The sequence below is a fragment of the Boleophthalmus pectinirostris genome, unplaced genomic scaffold (assembly GCF_026225935.1).
Source record: "Boleophthalmus pectinirostris isolate CB_2022bp ecotype Guang Dong unplaced genomic scaffold, ASM2622593v1 HiC_scaffold_11, whole genome shotgun sequence".
Lineage (NCBI taxonomy): Eukaryota > Metazoa > Chordata > Actinopteri > Gobiiformes > Gobiidae > Boleophthalmus > Boleophthalmus pectinirostris.
The window spans coordinates 11,617,041-11,635,872 of record NW_026570994.1 but is presented as its reverse complement, the minus strand read 5'-3'; the positions used below and the strand labels follow the sequence as shown (position 1 = coordinate 11,635,872).

Sequence of the window (18,832 nt, the reverse complement as noted above, 5' to 3'; positions counted from 1 at the left end):
ACCTCTCCTTTCAACAAACTTTGATCTGACTCAATTACATGATCTAATGTTTTGTTTCTCCTCGTCTTGGTTTTAAATATGCAACTTCGTTTTAATTGGCTTTTTGTGTACTCAGGTCTCATTAGAGGTAGTTCCTAAAGGTAGCTTATGACATTAATAAATCCTCTGAAACTAAAAACAGCATTCCCTTTACAATCCATGAAAAACCTACTGTATCTGGCACAATTTTCAGGCCTGACTCTTCAGTTGCTGGATTTATCTCAACAAATGTCAAAGCATGTAAATAGCTACTCCCTGATCTCCACCAGATGGCGATCACGCTTTCCTTTTCAATAAAGTTTACCATAAAAATACTTCAGAGATGAGCTAGAGGCCTCACGTTTTGGACGCATCACCTCACCTCTCATCCACTCTCGGTCTGACATATGCATTGACTTTACTGGACCTACAAGCGATCCACGTGAGACGCACTGTACAAAAAAAACACACACACACAAGCACCTGCAAGCAATTCACTCCACTGGATCCCTGGTCATTCCTCCTCAGCTCCTTCTGTCTATTTTTAACTCCGGAGTGCTGGATGGGTCTGTTTTGCTTTCCTTAAGGTTGGACACATGTCAAAGGGGAGAGGAGGAGGAGGAGGGCCAGCGCGTGTGAGAGGAAGAGCCAGCAGAGAAGTATGGGGGAGCTTTAAATCATGTTGATTCTTCACAGCTCAGAGTGGTGTTTAGATCTGGCCGGGGTAGAATAGGTCAGATTTCCTCGAAGATCAGGGCACAGGAAGGAAAACGAATTTTGTTTGAAGTTATTAGACATGAAGAGGTGGGAGAAGCAGCCAGCCAGTACCTATATTTCTCACTGTCAAAAGGTGGACCTGGTTGCAAGGAGTCAAGACAGTCCAGATTTAAGAGGGTTCCAAGTCTGTGTACAGTATGTAGTAAACAGAGGAGGATACAAGGAAGGCCATCTGAATGAATTCTGCATACACTTTTTCTTAGACAGGATTAGATTTTGAAGTTAACTTTAATAACCATCAACTTAGGCATGCACAGATCCATCTTTTTTAGTTTTGATACCAGTTCTGATCTGCCGATATCAACCGATACCAATGCAGAGGCTGAAAATAGCAAAATAAAATAAGACAAAACTGACCCGAATGTCTAAGCTGTTATTTATCTCTCAACTAACTGCAGAACTTTGTGTAAATAAATCTTCAAACATTATGAGACTTTTTGAGCCAACTTACACGTCAATTTAGGGCTGCTCGATTATGGAAAAAATCATTAACACGATTATTTTGGTCAATGTTGAAACCATGATTATTCAAACGATTATTTTTTTAGTTACATGATGCATTTATTCAGCATTGCTCTCTCAAAAAAACGCTTTGTTATTCATAATTTATGCAACACTTTCAAACTGAAAATAAATACAGGCTACAAATTTGTACCTTAGAGTGGTTTTGCAATGTATAAAACATAAAATGAAAAATAAAATACACTTAGAACATGAAACAAGGCATAGAAAAACATAAATGTATCCAAAATAAACTATATATCCAGCTGTTCTACGATCTCGTTCTATGATATATTAAAAAAAAATAAAACAAGTATGCTTATTTACATTTTTAAAAATCCCAAAATAAACTATGTTAAGCTTAAATTGTTTCAACTCGATTATAGGAGTTTGAAGATCCTTTGGCACACAAATCGAAATTGAAAATTCAATTAATTGCACAGTCTTACGTCAGTTTATATGTCCAAACAAAATACTGACTGAATCGATATTTGGAAGCCGATACTCGATCCAGCAAACTGGTAACACTGGATCATTGCATCCTTAATGAAAACTGCACTCAAGACCAAAAGTTCAAGTGATAAAACTGTTACTGCGATAGAATTCCCTGGTACTGCAGTATAAATACTCGGTAAATACACACAGTAAAACTCCAATAAACAATGTAAGACTACAAGAGTTTCAAAAGTGTCTTCAGCATTTTTAAACAGTTCAGCGCAATCTTTTCTGCAGCACTTCAATACCGAATGTGTATATTATAAGTGAATCACAAAAAAACTATTTATTATTTCTGTCTAAACACAATTACGATTTTAACATGTGCTTTGTGTATATTTCACTTGTCTAATCCAGATGATTGTTCAAAGCTGCTCTTGAACTTTACATGATGAAACAAATGGATTCTCTATTTATAGTTCCGCAACACTGTTTGGTACAAGTGTTTAAAGGGCCCATATTATGCTATTTTCTGATCTATTTTCTAACATTGTTTACCCATCAAAAACATACCTGGAGTTTTGCTTTGTTTCATTAATACCCTGCATGTTTCTTCTTTCTTTTTTCAAACTGCAAACACTTGTGATGCCATACAGGAAGCACTCCTTTGTTTTTAAACTCCATACACCTTCACTTTTGAGCTCTGGAGATGTAGACAGACTAATAAAGCAGGATTAACCAAATATGTGTGAATCAAACAAAATCACAAAACACATCTCCAGGTATGTTTTTGATGAGGTAACAACATTGTCACATGCCTTAAAGCTTACAAGAGTCAATTTTGCATAATATAGGAGCTTTAACATGCACTCTACATTATTCTATGACCAGCTTTTTAGAGTGCATGTTCCTGGCTGCCTGATAAGACAGACTCCTAAAGGGGAGCGAGGAGAGGCTGGAGATAAGATGGTGCTAAGACGATGTTTCACTGTGAGCCCAAACATCTCTATCTATGACAAAAGAAATGTATTTATTTTCATATCAGCACCACTTCCCCATTTGAAAATGATGGCTACTGGAGACCGTCCATCCCGAGATTGTCCAATAATAAATCATATAAACAGTGAGAACATATTGTGCCAATGTTGCCCAGGACTTTCTCTGACAGGCAAGAAAGATACATGAGCTCAGCCGAGTGTTTTTGAATATGTTTCAGCACCAACACCTGCTTGTCTCCCTGGCGATGTTACTGTTTTGCCTGCAGTGTTTCGCAGTACAACATTAAGCGTATCCATGTTACGCTTCAGATCTGTGAAGAGGCAACCCAGCTCAAAGTACACATATTTACACATAAAAACGATGTTACTTATTTAATACTACTGCAAATACTTTAATACCATACTATGAAACAACCCAGGCAAAAGAATGAACTTGTTCTCTGAGACAAGCAGTTTGGCAGGCTCTCAACCAGAAAAGTTACATCATAATACTCCTTTAAATTCTTAAAGGCTTGTATTAAGCTTTTTCTGATCTCTGTTATAATGTTTTTTCCTCTTCCAAAACTCTTCCTGGACATGTGTTTTGTTTCATGTTCAACACACAAACCCTCCATATTTAGGCTGAGTTCTTCTCTCAGACAGAAAATACTCTATTCTACCTTGTGATGTCATAATACAGAAAGAGCTTCACTGTGTTTTTAAACCCCATACACCTTCATTAGAATCATTTGGATAATTTCAGCCCTGGAATCTCTACTGAACTAAAGGTAAGAGGTAGCTGTTAACTTGAAAACTACCACTACACGACAACACAAGGTGGAACAGAGCATTTTGAGCTTAGACAGACTAATCAAAGGATTACTCAAACATGTGTGAATGAAGCAAAACACAACTCCAGGTGTGTTTTTGAGGAGGTAACAACTTTACAACATAGATTAAAGCTCACAAGAGTCAGTTTAGTGTAATGCAGGACCTTTAACTTTGAGCTTTAAGACTTTGAGATCCAGGCCAGAGAGCCTTACGACTTGTAACACTGTAAATTGTTAGCAAAAGCACAGTAGGCCTGTTTTGAAGGTAAAATATGAGTTCTTCTGGATGACGAAGTGGTTATGAGAGAAAACAGATTGCTGCATGCTTTAACTGTAGTCTTTGGACACGAATGGAACGACCTGTCCCAGGATCTTACAGCGCTCCCACTATCTCATTCTTTGCTATGTGTTGCACTAGTAGAACTGCAGTACTATCCTGTGCAGTCAGAATGGTAACAATACAGCATTTGCAGTAAAGTTATGGTTGTTACTTCATTTATTTAGATGTATCTTTATTTGGGTACACGATTAGAAGTATTTGTTAAAAGAATTAGAAGTACTTGTTGGGTGTATACAGTGGTGGAAGAAGGGCTCGATTTTGTAACATATACTGGAGCAACAAACACTCAAGTAAAAGTAAAAGTATCACATGGAAAGATCTACATAAGTAAAAATATTAAAGTACCTATTAAATATGTGCTTTAAGAGAAAAAGTCTAAGTATTTCATGCTGATTTTTAGGTCTTATATAAAGTCTCAAATGAAGATTTGTGCTAAACATTGTTCAGCAGAAACAATTGAATCAGTGTTTTGTTTTTTTCTAGGTGTTTTTATTAGTATATTTTTGTTTGCTCAAATTATGAACAGATTATGAAGAGATACTTGCTCTCAAATGTAAGCTACGTTTACACATAGCCAGGTATGTTGAGAAACAAATATTTCCCTCCCTCCATTTTCCAACATAACATCATGCACACAGCATAGTTTTCAAAAAGGTTTTTGTTTACATCAGCCTGCATAAATAACCCACCGAGCGCCATCATGACTACACCAAGCCTCTGGGCGGCACCTGGATTAAATTCAAACCTGTATCATTTATTTCATTACAGTTGTAAGTATCACTCAAAAATACCTTAAAAAACATTACTGAGTGGGCTCGCCTTTCCACAGATCTGTTAAAGAAGTGGTGAAATTGCTGACCTCCAAGCTCTCATTCAGCTCTGGTCATCAATATGATCCATCAGCTGTGTGTGCAAATGCAAACACATGAAAAGTGTTTTGACCATAAGAAATGTGACTGCTGCTCTGAATGCTTCATCATCATCATCATCATAGCAAAAACACTGGTTGCACTTATGGGGGGTCAGCTGCCTAAAACTTTACAAGCAAACGCCAAACCCTAGTTTTCCAGACTCTCCACTCAAGATGGAGTTTTTAGAAAGATTCATTTTCAAAGGTGAATTCGCTGTTTGCGTGTAAAAGTTGTGTGGCCATAGTCAAGTAAAAGTATCCACTTCACAATTCACTTAAAAGTGCACTACGTAGCGTTTCAGGTTGGAGGTCCGCTTCCATGAAGATGCTATTGCTTTGCCTGTAATGTTCCACAATATGGTACTAAACTTACATAAGAAGCATTTATTTGATTATGGCTGTTTGTACTGTTCAAAAATACTATTAAAAACATGCATTCTTTTTGTCCTGGTGGTGTCTCCTGCAGGTTTCCACAGAGATTGAAAAGTTTAACGGCGTACTTTGGAATATTGGAGGTGAAGCAATAACATCTCCATGGAGACAAGTAACTGGTGCGCCCTCTTCCAGAAAAGTTACACAGTGTACCTTCACGTAAAGTACAGATACCAAAATGTATAATGAAGTGCAGTACTTTACTACTTTTACTTATATAAAACCATTGTTGACGCTCAATGAAAGTGAGACAGGGAAGGCTCGGGTTCACTCAGTAGCCGTCAATATTCCTGTCTGTATCCCGAGGCCTGACAAAATTCCCTGACCTGGAATTCCAAATAAATCATTGCTTCAGGCTCCCTACTGTCAGAAAGCAGAGACTTCCATCCAAACACGGTATTCCAAGAAGCCGCACTTTTTCAGACCCAGGTATATTTGATCTGCCGACACTTTAGACTCACTGTAAACATACGCAGACATACGCACTCATTTCAAAGTTTTAATTCTCAAAGATTATCCCAAGTCCTGCCAAGATCAACTAATCTTAATCAAACACAATACAGAACACCTTTATTCGCTCAGACAAAAGAAGGATTGGATGGATTGGTCAAATTATATCATAATTCAAACACATTAATAGGAACAAAACCATAGCTTGGTAAACAGCCCTGTCTGAACTCAAATAAACAGAAAATGGTGAAAGATAAAATCAAAAAACACAATCGGATTTTGTTCCTTTAAGCCCATGTTTGCTCTATAACAGGATATGAAGCTGAACTTTAGATGTAAGATAAAGATTTTTATAAGGGAAAGCCTGTGACCGAACAATGAAGAAATAGAACTTACATTTAAAGCTGAAAGAAAAACAACTATAATCATGATTTTGTGAGCTGGATCTGGAAATTCCCTGACGTTAATGTCCATTTTAATACACTACATATGCCTTTGTTTTAATAGGACACAAAAATTTTAGAAGCATCGATAAATCTTGCTGAAAAAGAAAATTTAATTGGAATATTTGGTATGAAATGAAACAGGAAAAGTTAACTGTGTTGTACTTTAAAATGTATTTTACAGTGCACAATGGCCTCTGGGTTAGGAGTCAGCTCTAACAGTTTCTCACCCGCTCATCACCTGACTCATGCTATTCTATTCATTCTATACAGCCTAAGGACCATGCTGCTGCACTCTATATGAAAGTTAAACTCATACTGTAAAACATTCTCCATGGACACACGTTTAATGTCATATTGTGGAGCATTAGAACTGAAGGAACATTTCCAGGGAGACCAAGTAAAAGTCAAGTGATGGTGCAGGCCTGCTCACAGTAAGGCAGTTAAAACATCTAAAACAAAAACATGCTTTTCTTTTCTTTGCTAAAAAGTTACACAGTGGGGCTTTAAAGGCACTGTTGCCTATTTTGAACTATCAGTGAATAACATGTTTAGTTTGAACTGTTACAAATGAAACAGAAAACGCACACCAAGGTTCTTGTAGAGGTGCAAATGCAAGGAACAGTAAAATTAAAGTGGCCAATGTCAGATGGTCGATGTCCAAAAGCTTTTTTTTTTTCTGTCTTGACAAAAGAGCACCTTGGCTGGCAACCATTTTGTATACTGTGGTCCAAAGTAAGAAAAATTATCTGATGAAAGTTTTTTTTGCTGAAACGTTATTTAAGAATTAAAAAAAAAAGCTTTTGGACATCTGCCATCTGAGTGTGCTATGCATAGTTTCACTTTCAGTTTTAACTATGAGAGCCACGCCTCTCACTCTAATCTTGAACCATTACACCTAGGACAGTCACAGTTGTTTCTGCATGTTTCTTATCCAAGAACAATCCTGCTAGAATAAGAAACAGTGTCCCTGGAAATGGCTTCTATATGGTTCTATCTGACAAAAAGCCTTAAAATACATACAGTGTGTGAAATCCTTTAATTTTTTTTCTCATTTATGGTATGAGGGGTGTTTAACTAAACTAGAAAAAAATCATGTTTATAATGTATGTTCATAGACTGTATATATCAATGGACATAGCTAATCCACCAGCCGCCGTATTCCAAACAGGAAGTGAGTATGTGAGCACTTCCAGCTCCATCAACTCTGGCTCCAATTGACTTTACATTGAAAAAATGGTCACCCTCTCTCTGTCACTGCTGTACTGAGCCTCGTCATTTTGGTCTTAAAATGTTCGTATTAACCCATTCTATATGATCCTGGGGTTTGTATTTCACTATTTTGTCAGTTAATGAATTTCTATTTCTCGTATGAAACTCAGATCTTAATTCACCCCATAAATGCCAGCCTCGGTGAGCTTCATTTGACTGGAGCCGAACACTGTGGGTGACGTCACACTCCCTTAGTCCACATATATGTGCAGTCTATGTGTAAGATCAACGTCATCTCTAGTTTTTGCTTCCTTGGCCTGACAGATTTTTGACGTTTGGACATTGCTCAACCTCTTTCCCATGCTGCTCCAGTGTTGAGTGTCCATACTTACTATAATTATGATAGATACGTGAATGCTTAGTGAAGTTGCCAGACCAGATCTCGGCCGTGTTTTCGCTTCACCCCGTGACAAACCACATTACAAAGAACATTAGTGGACATGGGGTCACTGTAACACACACAAGGCAATACCCAGGAGGCTCTCTGTATTTGCTTGGGGGCCCTAAACATTACAATTAGATCATAGAGCGCACTGTTATTTCTTTTTTTTTTTTCTGGTCTCCCACATGTATCCAAACAAGAAATACAACACTCGCCCTCTCTTTTGCTGAGCCGTAATGGGCACCAGACACACTGAGATTTGGGACTTGCGGAAATTAATGTTTACTTTAAGTTCCATCTTTATTTCAGTGCTTCGGACCGTTGTTGAGAAAACACCCCGGATCACTCCAAAACCACAAACGGGGCCAAACAACTGCTTCTTTTCAGCTAAGATGGTGCAAAAAAATGATTCTCGATATCAAATTGCCTTTCTATGAGGCTTAGAAATTGACTTGTTCCAAATGTGGAGCACTCTTTGAACCCCACGGCGTCCTTTTTTGTGCAATTAGTGTTAGCCATATTGCATTATGCTAATATAATGGTACAGGAAAGCGGCTGGCGACACATGAAAGGACTTCTTAAAGGCACAGCGAGCAGGATTTAGGTCAAGGGACTATTTTCAGAAATGGGATATGGTTTTAATGCGGTTTTCATTGGGGTTTAATCACGTCCAAATTGCTGCTAATATGTTTGCATTACCTTCTAGAGATGCTATCTTCAACCTGAGAGAAAGAGCCGGTCGGGGACTCCAAGATGACCGCAGCTGCTTGAATATGATTACCACAAAGAAAGTTTAAAGTGGGTTGTTCTAGATTTAAGAATTTGTGGACTTCATCAAAACTGTACAAACTCCATGGTAGCAGGAAAGTCTTTTACTCACAATTAAAAGAAGTGGACAGAGAACAGACTAATACTTCTGGATTATGTTGAAGTATGAGTGCCACTGTACTGAAAAAAAAAAAAACAAGTTTAAAAGTTCAACTTCTCTTGGAGAAATTAACTGGAAAAAGTTGACATATTGTTGAATACAGCTGATTTAGCAACAGGGGTAAGAAAATGTATTGACTCACTATAGAGGAATTCACTTGTCCTAACAGGTTTTGAAGGTCCTGTATTGCATGAAATTGATTGTTGAGAGCTTTTAGCCATGTTATAATGTTGTTACCTCCTCAAAAAATCACCTGGAGTTGAGTGTTGAGTTGAATATGTTTGAGTAACCCTTTTTATTAGTCTGTCTACATCGCCAAAGCTCAAAAAATGCTCTGTTCCACCTCGTTGTGTTATCATGCAGTGGTAGTTTTCAAGTTAACTGTTATATTTTACCTTTTGTTTATCAGTTTCAGATGACTGGCATACACAAATGATTCTTGTGAAAGGTGCATGATGTTTAAAAACACAGTGGAGCACATCCTGTGTTAGCACATGACATCAGAAGGTGGAACAGAGTGGGAGAAGAGCTCAGCCTAAAACCCCTTTTACACTGAAACGAATCCACGTATCACCATATCACCGTATCGAAAATGATCTGCATCCACACACGTTTTTTCTGTGTCAGCAATCCTTCCTTATCCACACAGCTTTGAGCATGCAAACAAAACTTAAAACCGCATGGCTAGTTTGCATAAACTGAGCGCTCAAAACAGCTAGCTATTGTGCACTAATGCAGTTCAGCTTCTGTCGGACAAAAGGACACGACTCAGTGGATTATATGTGTTCTTTCTGTGACAGAGGGGTGTTCTGCTGATGGTGAGTCTGTTCTGTGCTTCAGTCGCATTGGAGATGGTTCATGTGAAACGTTTCAGAGAGACGTCTGCAGGTCATACACATAGAAAGTTTATAAGAATGGACATATATTCTAGCCTCTTAGCGTTTTGGCGGTGAATTACTTTGCGGTGCATGGGCCTACATCAGTGCTTCAGCATTTTCAGGAGTCCACATGGTGCTGGATCAGATCCGTACTCAGATGAATTCGTGGGAGCCGACGGCACCAGATCGTTCCGTCTCTGGAGCCGTTTTCAATTGGATTAGTGTGGATGAACACTGCATCCACAACAAAAACGATTTGAATACGTATTAGTGTGGACGGGGCCTAAATATGCAGGCTTTGTGAATGAACCAAAACACAACTCCAGGTATGTTTGTGATGAGAAAACACATCAGAAAATAGCATAATATGGGACCTTAAATACACAGCGCACATTATAATAATAAAAGTCGGCATTAAATAAAAGTATAACGTACTATATCATTATTGAAACCTGTTAATTATAGTTTCATAATGTTAAAATATGACTTGCATAATACTGGCATTGATTTGAGTAATGAGCCTGTATTTCTTTGTTGTATTAAAACTATTCTTAATGCATCACCTTTGTTACACTGAACATTGTATCCTCCACTCACTCCTTACAATAACACAATGACTAATGACGATGACGCACCAGTTACATTCACTATACACTAACCCAGGCTCTTGAACACATATGAGACTATTGGTACAAAAGCTGCATATCCGCCCCTTGCACCTTCCCATTAAATTTAATAAGGCCCATAGTAATTAAACTAGCCTATGCAGAACCGGAGAGCTGTAGTCCCCCGGGTGCAAATGTACAGGATGTCCACACTGCTACAGACATCAGTGATCTATGCATTGAGGTATTTTAGCTTTTAAGATACAACCGTGAGACGTAGGAGGATTTAGTTTGAACATGTACTTTATTTATCACGTGTAAAGTACATGCAAGACTTCACTTCACTGTACTTTGCTGACTAAGGAACCTTTCTATTCAAAGAGCCAAGAAAATGTACGATTCAAACTTTGCGTAAGATGCAGTGGTCTACCGAAGCTGATGTATTGAGAATCGCACGGTGTTGGGAGATATTGCCATTACTGTAGTTTGATCCAAATTCCAAAGATGTCGAAACCTCAAGGTCTAATTCCTCCTTTAGGGAATGAAGGGAGGAAACAGGGGAGGTAAAGCGAAATGAAATTCGCCAGAGTTCACAAGTTCATGTTTTTTCAGGCTAATAAAGCCAGAGTGTTGAAATCTGAGTAAACAACTATATTTTACACTGATACAGATCAACGTTCAGTGGTAAAAGTAATAGTAGCAGTAGCAATGTTGGGTATGTAAACAAATACTGAAAACATGTGGTTGTTTGTTGAGTTATTTACAGTGTGCCAGGCATGCCAATTTTCTTAGAAGAGTGTCTGGAATTTGTTCAACGGAATTCTTACCAGATTCCTACTTTTTTAAATAATCAAAACTGTTGAAAGAGGGCCAGCAAATAGACTTTTTGGAGTTTTCTGTCTTGCTGTAACATTGTTCCCTCGTCACAAACATGCCTGAAGTGGTTTTAGATGCCATCTTTGCTTGTTTGACATAGACTGTATAAAAAAGTGGACTAAGAGAGTGTGACATCTCTCATAGTGAAGCTCACGAGGAGAGCAAATTTGCAGGTAAGTTACCATATATAATAATTAATTTACAGATAAAATAGTGAAATAAAAACACCAGGATCATGTAGAGGAGGTTAATATGAACATTTTAGGACCAAAATGAAAAGCAGTTACAGAAAGAGGGGCGACAATTTTTCAATCTAAAGTGAATTGGATCCGGAGTCAATGGAGCCAGAGTCGTATCCATGAACACTTCCTATTTGAAGCATGGATGCTCGTGGGTTAGCTATATCCATTTCTACAGTCTTTGATGTTTGAGTACTTTTGCGATGTCTCCTGGGCCCTATTCACAACCCCCATAGTGTAATACCCCCCCTTTAAATACCGCTTACATAAACAAAAATGGGAGAATGAGAATTTGAGTATGTTTGGCAAATGATGAAATAGCGATGACAAAACCACTGGATCCAGCTAAGTGCCTAACAATATAATTTCAATTAAAGTCCAATTCGGTTTCCTTTGTAAGACTCTCCCAACATTTCTACGGTAATGTTATTAGAAACAATTGTTATAAACACAACTGTGGGCTATTGGCAGGGTCCCATGTCAACACCACAGCTTCAGTGTTCATGTTGCAAACACATCTTCAGATGCCATAAGTCAGGCCAAAGGTGTAATTTCTGAATAAATAAATATGACACTGGGAGTTTGAAAACTTTCTGCAAGCTAGCAAGATTTAGTACACACAAGCGATGAATCCTTTTCCAAAGCAATTGAAGTCACAAGTCCAAGCGTTGCCAGTTTTGGTCCACAAATAGCTCTCTTCTCCAAACAACATTATTCACTTGCCTTTGCAGCTTTTCTGTGTGGTAAAAATAGTTAATTTGAGAAATGAAGCGTGCAAATCTTCCTGTTTGACTACGAGAAAAGAAAACATTTTGGGTTGCCATATAAATCAAAAGGCAGTACTGGCAGCTATCTGATAGCACGGGCATGTTAAAAGGCTTGTCTTGTAAAAGGTGAGAACTTTTAGTACTACCACAACTACAAATATGCAACTAACACTGAAACTTTTTGCACAAAGATTTATAACTACATCAAATGATGCTATTTATCTACTGCTACTACTACTACTACTACTACTACTACTACTACTACTACTACTACTACTACTACTACTACTACTACTACTTCTACTACAGACATGCAAGACATATTCATAGATTTGTCTTGTAAAATGTTTTGTACCACCACAAATACAAATATGCTACTAACACCAAAACCTCAACTATTACACAAAGATTTATGACTACTACTACTACATAAATGGTACTACTGCTCCTGCAGCCACCACTACTACTACTATTACTACTACTACTACTACTAAGACATATTTATAGATTTGTCTTGTAAAAGATGAGAACTTTTACTACTACCACAACTACAAATACGAAACTAACACTGAAACTTGTTACACAAAGAATTATAACTATATCAAATGATGCTACTTAGCTGCTACTACTACTACTACTACTACTACTACTACTACTACTACTACTACTACTACTACTACTACTACTACTACTACTACGACAAACTACTAAGACATATTCATAGATTTGTCTTGTAAACTGTTTTGTACAACCGCAAATACAAATATGCTACTAACACTAAAACCTCAACTATTACACAAAGATTTATGACTGCTACTACAACTACATAAATGGTACTACTGCTCCTACAGCCACTACTACTACTACTACTACTACTACTACTACTACTACAGACAAGACATATTCATAGATTTGTCTTGTAAAAGGTTTTGTACCACCACAAATACAAATATGCTACACACTAAACACTAAAACCTCAACTATTACGCAAAGATTTATGACTGCTACTACTACTACATAAAATGGTACTACTACTCCTGCAGTCACTACTACTACTCCTACTACTAATACTAATACTAAGACATATTTATAGATTTGTCTTGTAAAAAGTGAGAACTTGGAATACTACCACAACTACAAATATGCTACTAACACTGAAACTTCAACGATTGCTGCTACTACTACTGCTACAACTACTACATAACATGGTACTGATATTGCTACTACAATTATACACATATTTATAACTACATCAAATGATTCTATTTAGCTACTACTGCTACTACTACTACCACTATTACTACTACTACTACTATTGCAACTGCATAAAATGATACTGCTGCTACTACTACTACTACTGGTTCAGATTCTTAGAGAAAACTGACACTGGTGGAACATGCAAACTCCACACAAAATGGTGCCAAATTTATAGTCCAGGTCATTATTTCTACATGCTGTTTATACATACATGAACCAAATACGTTTTCACATTTTATTGAATTTCCTCTTGTTTTATTGTGTCTATAATAATCTGTCAATCACTTCAGAACCACATCTCTGCACACAAGCTCCTCCTGCTCTATCAGCCTTCTGTCCTTCACTGTGCTTCCTGGGCTCTTAATGTAAAGCTCTTTAACAGACACATCACATAAACGTCAATTCTGGGTTTTACACTTTTCTACTCTCTCTCTCTCTCTCTCTCTCTCTCTCTCTCTCTCTGTCTATATCTATGTCTCTCTGTCTCTCTTTCTGTGTGTGTATGTGTGTCTGTGTCTCTCTCTCTGTCTTTGTCTTTGTCTCTCTGTCTCTCTGACTCTCTCTCTCTGTCTCTCTCATTCTCTGTCTTTTTCTCTTTGTCTCTCTTGTTTTCTCTCTCTTGCTGTCTCTCTTGTTCTCTCTGTGTCTCTCTTGTTCTCTCTCTCTCTCTCTCTCTCTGTCTCTCTTGTTCTCGCTGTCTTATTGTCCCTCTTGTTCTCTCTTTCTGGATCTCTCTTGTTCTCTTTTCTCTCGCTGTCTCTCTCTGTCTCTTGTTCTCTCTCTCTTGATCTCTCTCTCTCACTGTGTCTCTCGATCTCTCTCTCTCTGTCTCTCTCTCTCTCTCGTTCTCTCTCTCACTCGCTGTATCTCTCTCTCTCTCGCTGTAGCTCTCATTCTCTCTCTCTCTTGTTCTCTTTCTCTCTCTTGTTCTCTCTTTCTCTCATTCTCTCTCTCTCTCTCTCTCTCTCTCCCTCTCTTGTTCTTGCTGTCTCTCTCATTCTCTCTCTGTCTCATGTTCTCACTCTCTGTCTCTCTCATTCTCTCTCTCTCAGTCTCTCTCTGTCTCTGTCTTTCTCTCTCCCTCTCTTTTTCTCTTGTTCTCGCTGTCTTATTGTCTCTCTTGTTCTCTCTTTCTGGATCTCTCTTGTTCTCTTTTCTCTCTCTGTCTCTCTCTGTCTCTTGTTCTCTCTCTCTTGATCTCTCTCACTGTGTCTCTCGTTCTCTCTCTCTCTCTCTGTCTCTCTCTCTCTCTCTCTCTCTCACTCTCTCTCGCTGTATCTCTCTCTCTCTCTCGCTGTAGCTCTCATTCTCTCTCTCTCTTGTTCTCTTTCTCTCTCTTGTCTCTCTCTCTCATTCTCTCTCACTCTCATTCTCTCTCTCTCAGTCTCTTTGTCGCTCCCTCTCCCTCTCTTGTTCTTGCTGTCTCTCTCATTCTCTCTCTGTCTCATGTTCTCGCTCTCTGTCTCTCTCATTCTCTCTCTCTCAGTCTCTCTCTGTCTCTGTCTTTCTCTCTCTCTCCCTCTCTTGTTCTTGCTGTCTCTTTCATTCTCTCTCTCTCTCTCTCTGTTTCTCTTGTTCTCTCTCTGTCTCTCATTTTCTCTCTCTCTCTCTGTCTCTCTCGCTCTCTGTCTCTATCGTTCTCTGCCAGTCTCTCTCTCTCCTTCTCTCTACTTCTCTCTCCTTCTCTCTTCTTCTTCTTCTCTTTCCCTCTCTGCCCTCTTTTAATAAAACAATAAAGAGGGGCATGGGGTGTGTTGACTCAAGGTTTGCTGGAGTTGACTCAGCCTACTAATTAAACAATGGTAGAAATAGCCACAAGTTGTTGTGAGTTTTTAATACTCAACTACAGTCAATGATTACAGGACAGGTTCGCACTGTAAATTTACAAGTTCCAGTTTACTTCTGTTCTGTATGATTCTGGTTGGGGGTTATGCCACCTGCTTGTCTCCATGGAGATGTCATTACTTTGCTTGGAATGTCCTGTGGTATGGCATTAAAGCTATTGTAAATATGTAATTGCATGCATTTATATTGCTCAAGAAATACCTTGAAAGATGTATATTTTTACTCTGAGCAGGGTCGCCTCGCCTCTAGAGCTGATCTGCAACTTGGCCTGTCTCCATGGCAATAAAACAGCTTAATGCTTGACTTGAAAAGTACCACTACATGACATCACAAGGTGGAACACAGCGTTTTGAGTTTTGGAGATGCAGACAGACTAATAACAAAGGATTACTCAAACATATGTGAATGAAACAAAACACAACTCCAGGTATGTAATATATAGGACTTTTAAAACTTTTTGGTATGAAACAGTATGGCAGTTCAGTTTGTGTGTGATAATTACTTTAAAGAAGGATAAAAGGAAGGTATTCTTGTCAGTCAAATCACGTCGTGTTAAAAATAGCTCAGTTGTGTTTTTCAAAGCCTATGGAAACTTTGCCTTGCATAGCATACATAGCAGAACCCATAAAATCAACCTGCAGTGTGTCTATTAAAACAAGCAAGATCACACAAAATGACACACAAAAATCAGTACTGGACATTTCTTAATATGCATTTAAAGTGCATTGCGTAACTTTTCTGGTGGAGGGTTTCTTTGTGGAAATGTTATTGTTTTGTCTGGTATATTTCACAGTACGGCATTAAACATTTTTATTTTCATGGAGACCAAACCAGATCTGTGGAGAGGCAACCCCGCTCACAGAATGCCTGTTCTTCTAGGTATTTTTGAGCTATAAAACCACCATTAATTTAATAAATGTAAAGTAGAGCTGTTTAATGTGGAACATTCCAGGGAGAGCAATGACATATCCATAGAAACAAATTACACTGTGTACTAGGTTTGTGCAAAAATACTGAAATATTGATATATCGTATCTTTTAATGTGACAATACAATATCGATACTGGGGACTGCTGTATCGATATATCTCCAAGAGTATTTTTTTGTATATTTTACTTTATTATTTTGTTACAGCGCAACAGTTTTGTTGTTTGTTTAGAGGAAGGAAACTTGTTTATGTGATGCATTTGACATTTTCACTGTTTTGAGGAATAAAATCGACGTGTTTCATATGAACTTTGCACAAGAAGTGGTTTAACAAACACTTTTAGTATCACAGCCATGATTTAGTCTTTATTTTTTATTGAACTGTATTGAATCAATTTGAAATATATCTTATCGAATTGTAAGCTCACTGTATTGAGATATGTATAGTATCGTGGCCTATATATCGAGGTATGTATCGTATCAGTAACTTCTTAATGATACCCAGCTCTACTGTGTACCTTTAATAAACTGTAGAACATAAAGCAAAAAGTAAAAAATTATAATGGCACCAGACCAAGAGATTGCATAATGTACAATTTATTCTGTGCAGAGCTGTGTTAACTTTAGACATTTTTTCTTTCTGTTAACACATAGCTAAATTCTTGGCGTTAAGTTATACGTTTTACAGCTAATTTCAAGATTGCACATCACAGCCTGCAAATTGTAAAACCCCCCAGTGGACTAATAACATTCTTAAGCCCTAAGAAAAATACTCAGCGGTGCAGTAACTTCACGGTCAAGAGTTTGGTAATGACTGCATGGCGTTGGCCTCGTGTTGTTTTGGAAAAATTTGATAATTTGTGGGAAAAGTTTGAGGATTTCGGACAAAAAAGTCAAGCTGTGTGCAAAACCGGAAACCAGAATGGATAGATGAGATGTTCTTTTGCACTCGGAAATGATGGGGGAGTGCACGCTTTTGACCTTTTGACCTCCCCGAGTCGTGAGAACCAATTTTGAAGCCAAGATCCCCACAAACATAATCTATTAACTCTAGCATAGGGAAAGCAAATGGCATATAGGCATGTTAAGTCTACAAAAGAAAAATTATCATACCTTTCTATCAGTGCTTGTGGAGCTGTGCCAACTATGCAGCATAAAGCACCCCCTAACGCTAAAAATAAGTCAACCAAGTATGTTTTGGTAAGGGATTTCAAACACTCACTTAATTAGAAGACAAAAGACAAGCTAAGGATCGCAAATGAAATAGGCACATGGTCTCGAGGGGGAACTCCAAACCAAAACATGCAGAGATGACCATAAGAAAATCTGACCATGTGCTTCGAAGCAAGACGCAAGACACAGACTTGAAGAGGTTGTCAACACAAGAACAAAAACATTTGATACTGGAGAGCGGCCAGACATAAATCCTCTGGGCTATTCAACTTCAGTGCACACATCAGGAACTTAACTGCGGCAAACTAGACCAGAGGAAGGGCCTATGTTACGACAACTTGAGTGACTTGCGAGCAACTTGTAAGTGTTAGGTCATGTTAGAATGTTGTTACCTCATCGAAAACATACTGGAGTTGTGTTTAAATTTGAGTAAACCTGTATTATGAGTCTGTCTACACCTCCAAACTTGAGATGTCATGAAGTAGTTTTCAAGTTAACATCTACCTTTTTACCTTTTTTTTTAGTAGCAGCAGGCAATTCTAGGGCTAAAAGTATCCAAATGATGAAGTTGACAATCTAGTGAAGATGTATGGAGTTTAAAAACATAGTGGAGCACTTCCTGTATTACTCCATGACATCACAAAGTGGAACAGGGGGTTTTCAGTTTAAGTGTGTGTTAAACATGTGCAAATGAAGCAAAACACAACTCCAGGTATGTTTTTGTTGAGGAAACAACATTATAACATAGATCAGAAAGCATCGTAATATGGGCTCTTTAATCTGTACGCTTTTTAAAATGTGTTTGTTTTAGGAGTAAACATGTAAAGATTATATTTTTGTCTTAAAATGTCCATTGAATCTTAATTCTGACACTAGAACTACAGATGTCCAGGTGATTAAATTGATATTTTAACACGTGGATGTGCGTTGCAGTTCAATCAACTTCTGCCACACGTGAAAATTATCCAAGTGAAAAACAACAATGGCAAAATCTGCTAAATCTGCAGCCGTGTATTGTAGGTTAATCCGTGGCTTATTTGTGCGTAATGTGCCTGCGTCAAAAGTTCATAGAAAAAGCAACAGTAAACGAGAAATAAGTTGTATCAAACTTTACCTCTGACTTCCACACCACGAAGGCGTGAGAGCATGACGGGGGCGCCTTCTTCTGCAGCCACCTCCTCGGGGAGAAGAGCGCACCGGTGCTGGCAGAGGACGCCACACCGGGCCCTCTCACCAGATACGGCAAATCCCCCGCCGTATTCCGCTTGGCACGCTTCACCGAGTCATAATCAAAGTGGAAGTTGGACGAGGGTGAGATATCCAAAGGTATGGACGGCGTGGAGAGGGATGGAGAGATTGGTTCCCTAAGCGTCTTGATGCGTAAAGGTGGTTTTGACATAGGCGCACCTGTATCCAAAGTTGGAACGGTGCTCTGCCCGTCTGTGCCGCAGTGACGGATTATGGCCGGGTCTAAACTCCGCGTCTGGCGAAGTCTCCGCTTGGCAATGGCTTTGGACGCAGGTGAGGAGCAGGAGAAGACGCTGTTGAGGAGTCCTTGAGCGGTCGACAT

At 38.5% G+C, this 18,832-nt stretch overlaps 1 protein-coding gene across 1 annotated transcript in view; it reads right to left on the bottom strand.

Annotated features, from left to right (window-relative positions):
• LOC110153251 (rho GTPase-activating protein 6-like) overlaps nt 1-18,832 on the bottom strand; it is a 124,354-nt gene extending 105,522 nt beyond the window's left edge. Inside the window, exon 1 of the mRNA XM_055164940.1 lies at nt 18,377-18,832. Coding sequence (XP_055020915.1) covers nt 18,377-18,832 — 456 coding nt within the window. The remainder of the gene's footprint in view (nt 1-18,376) is intronic.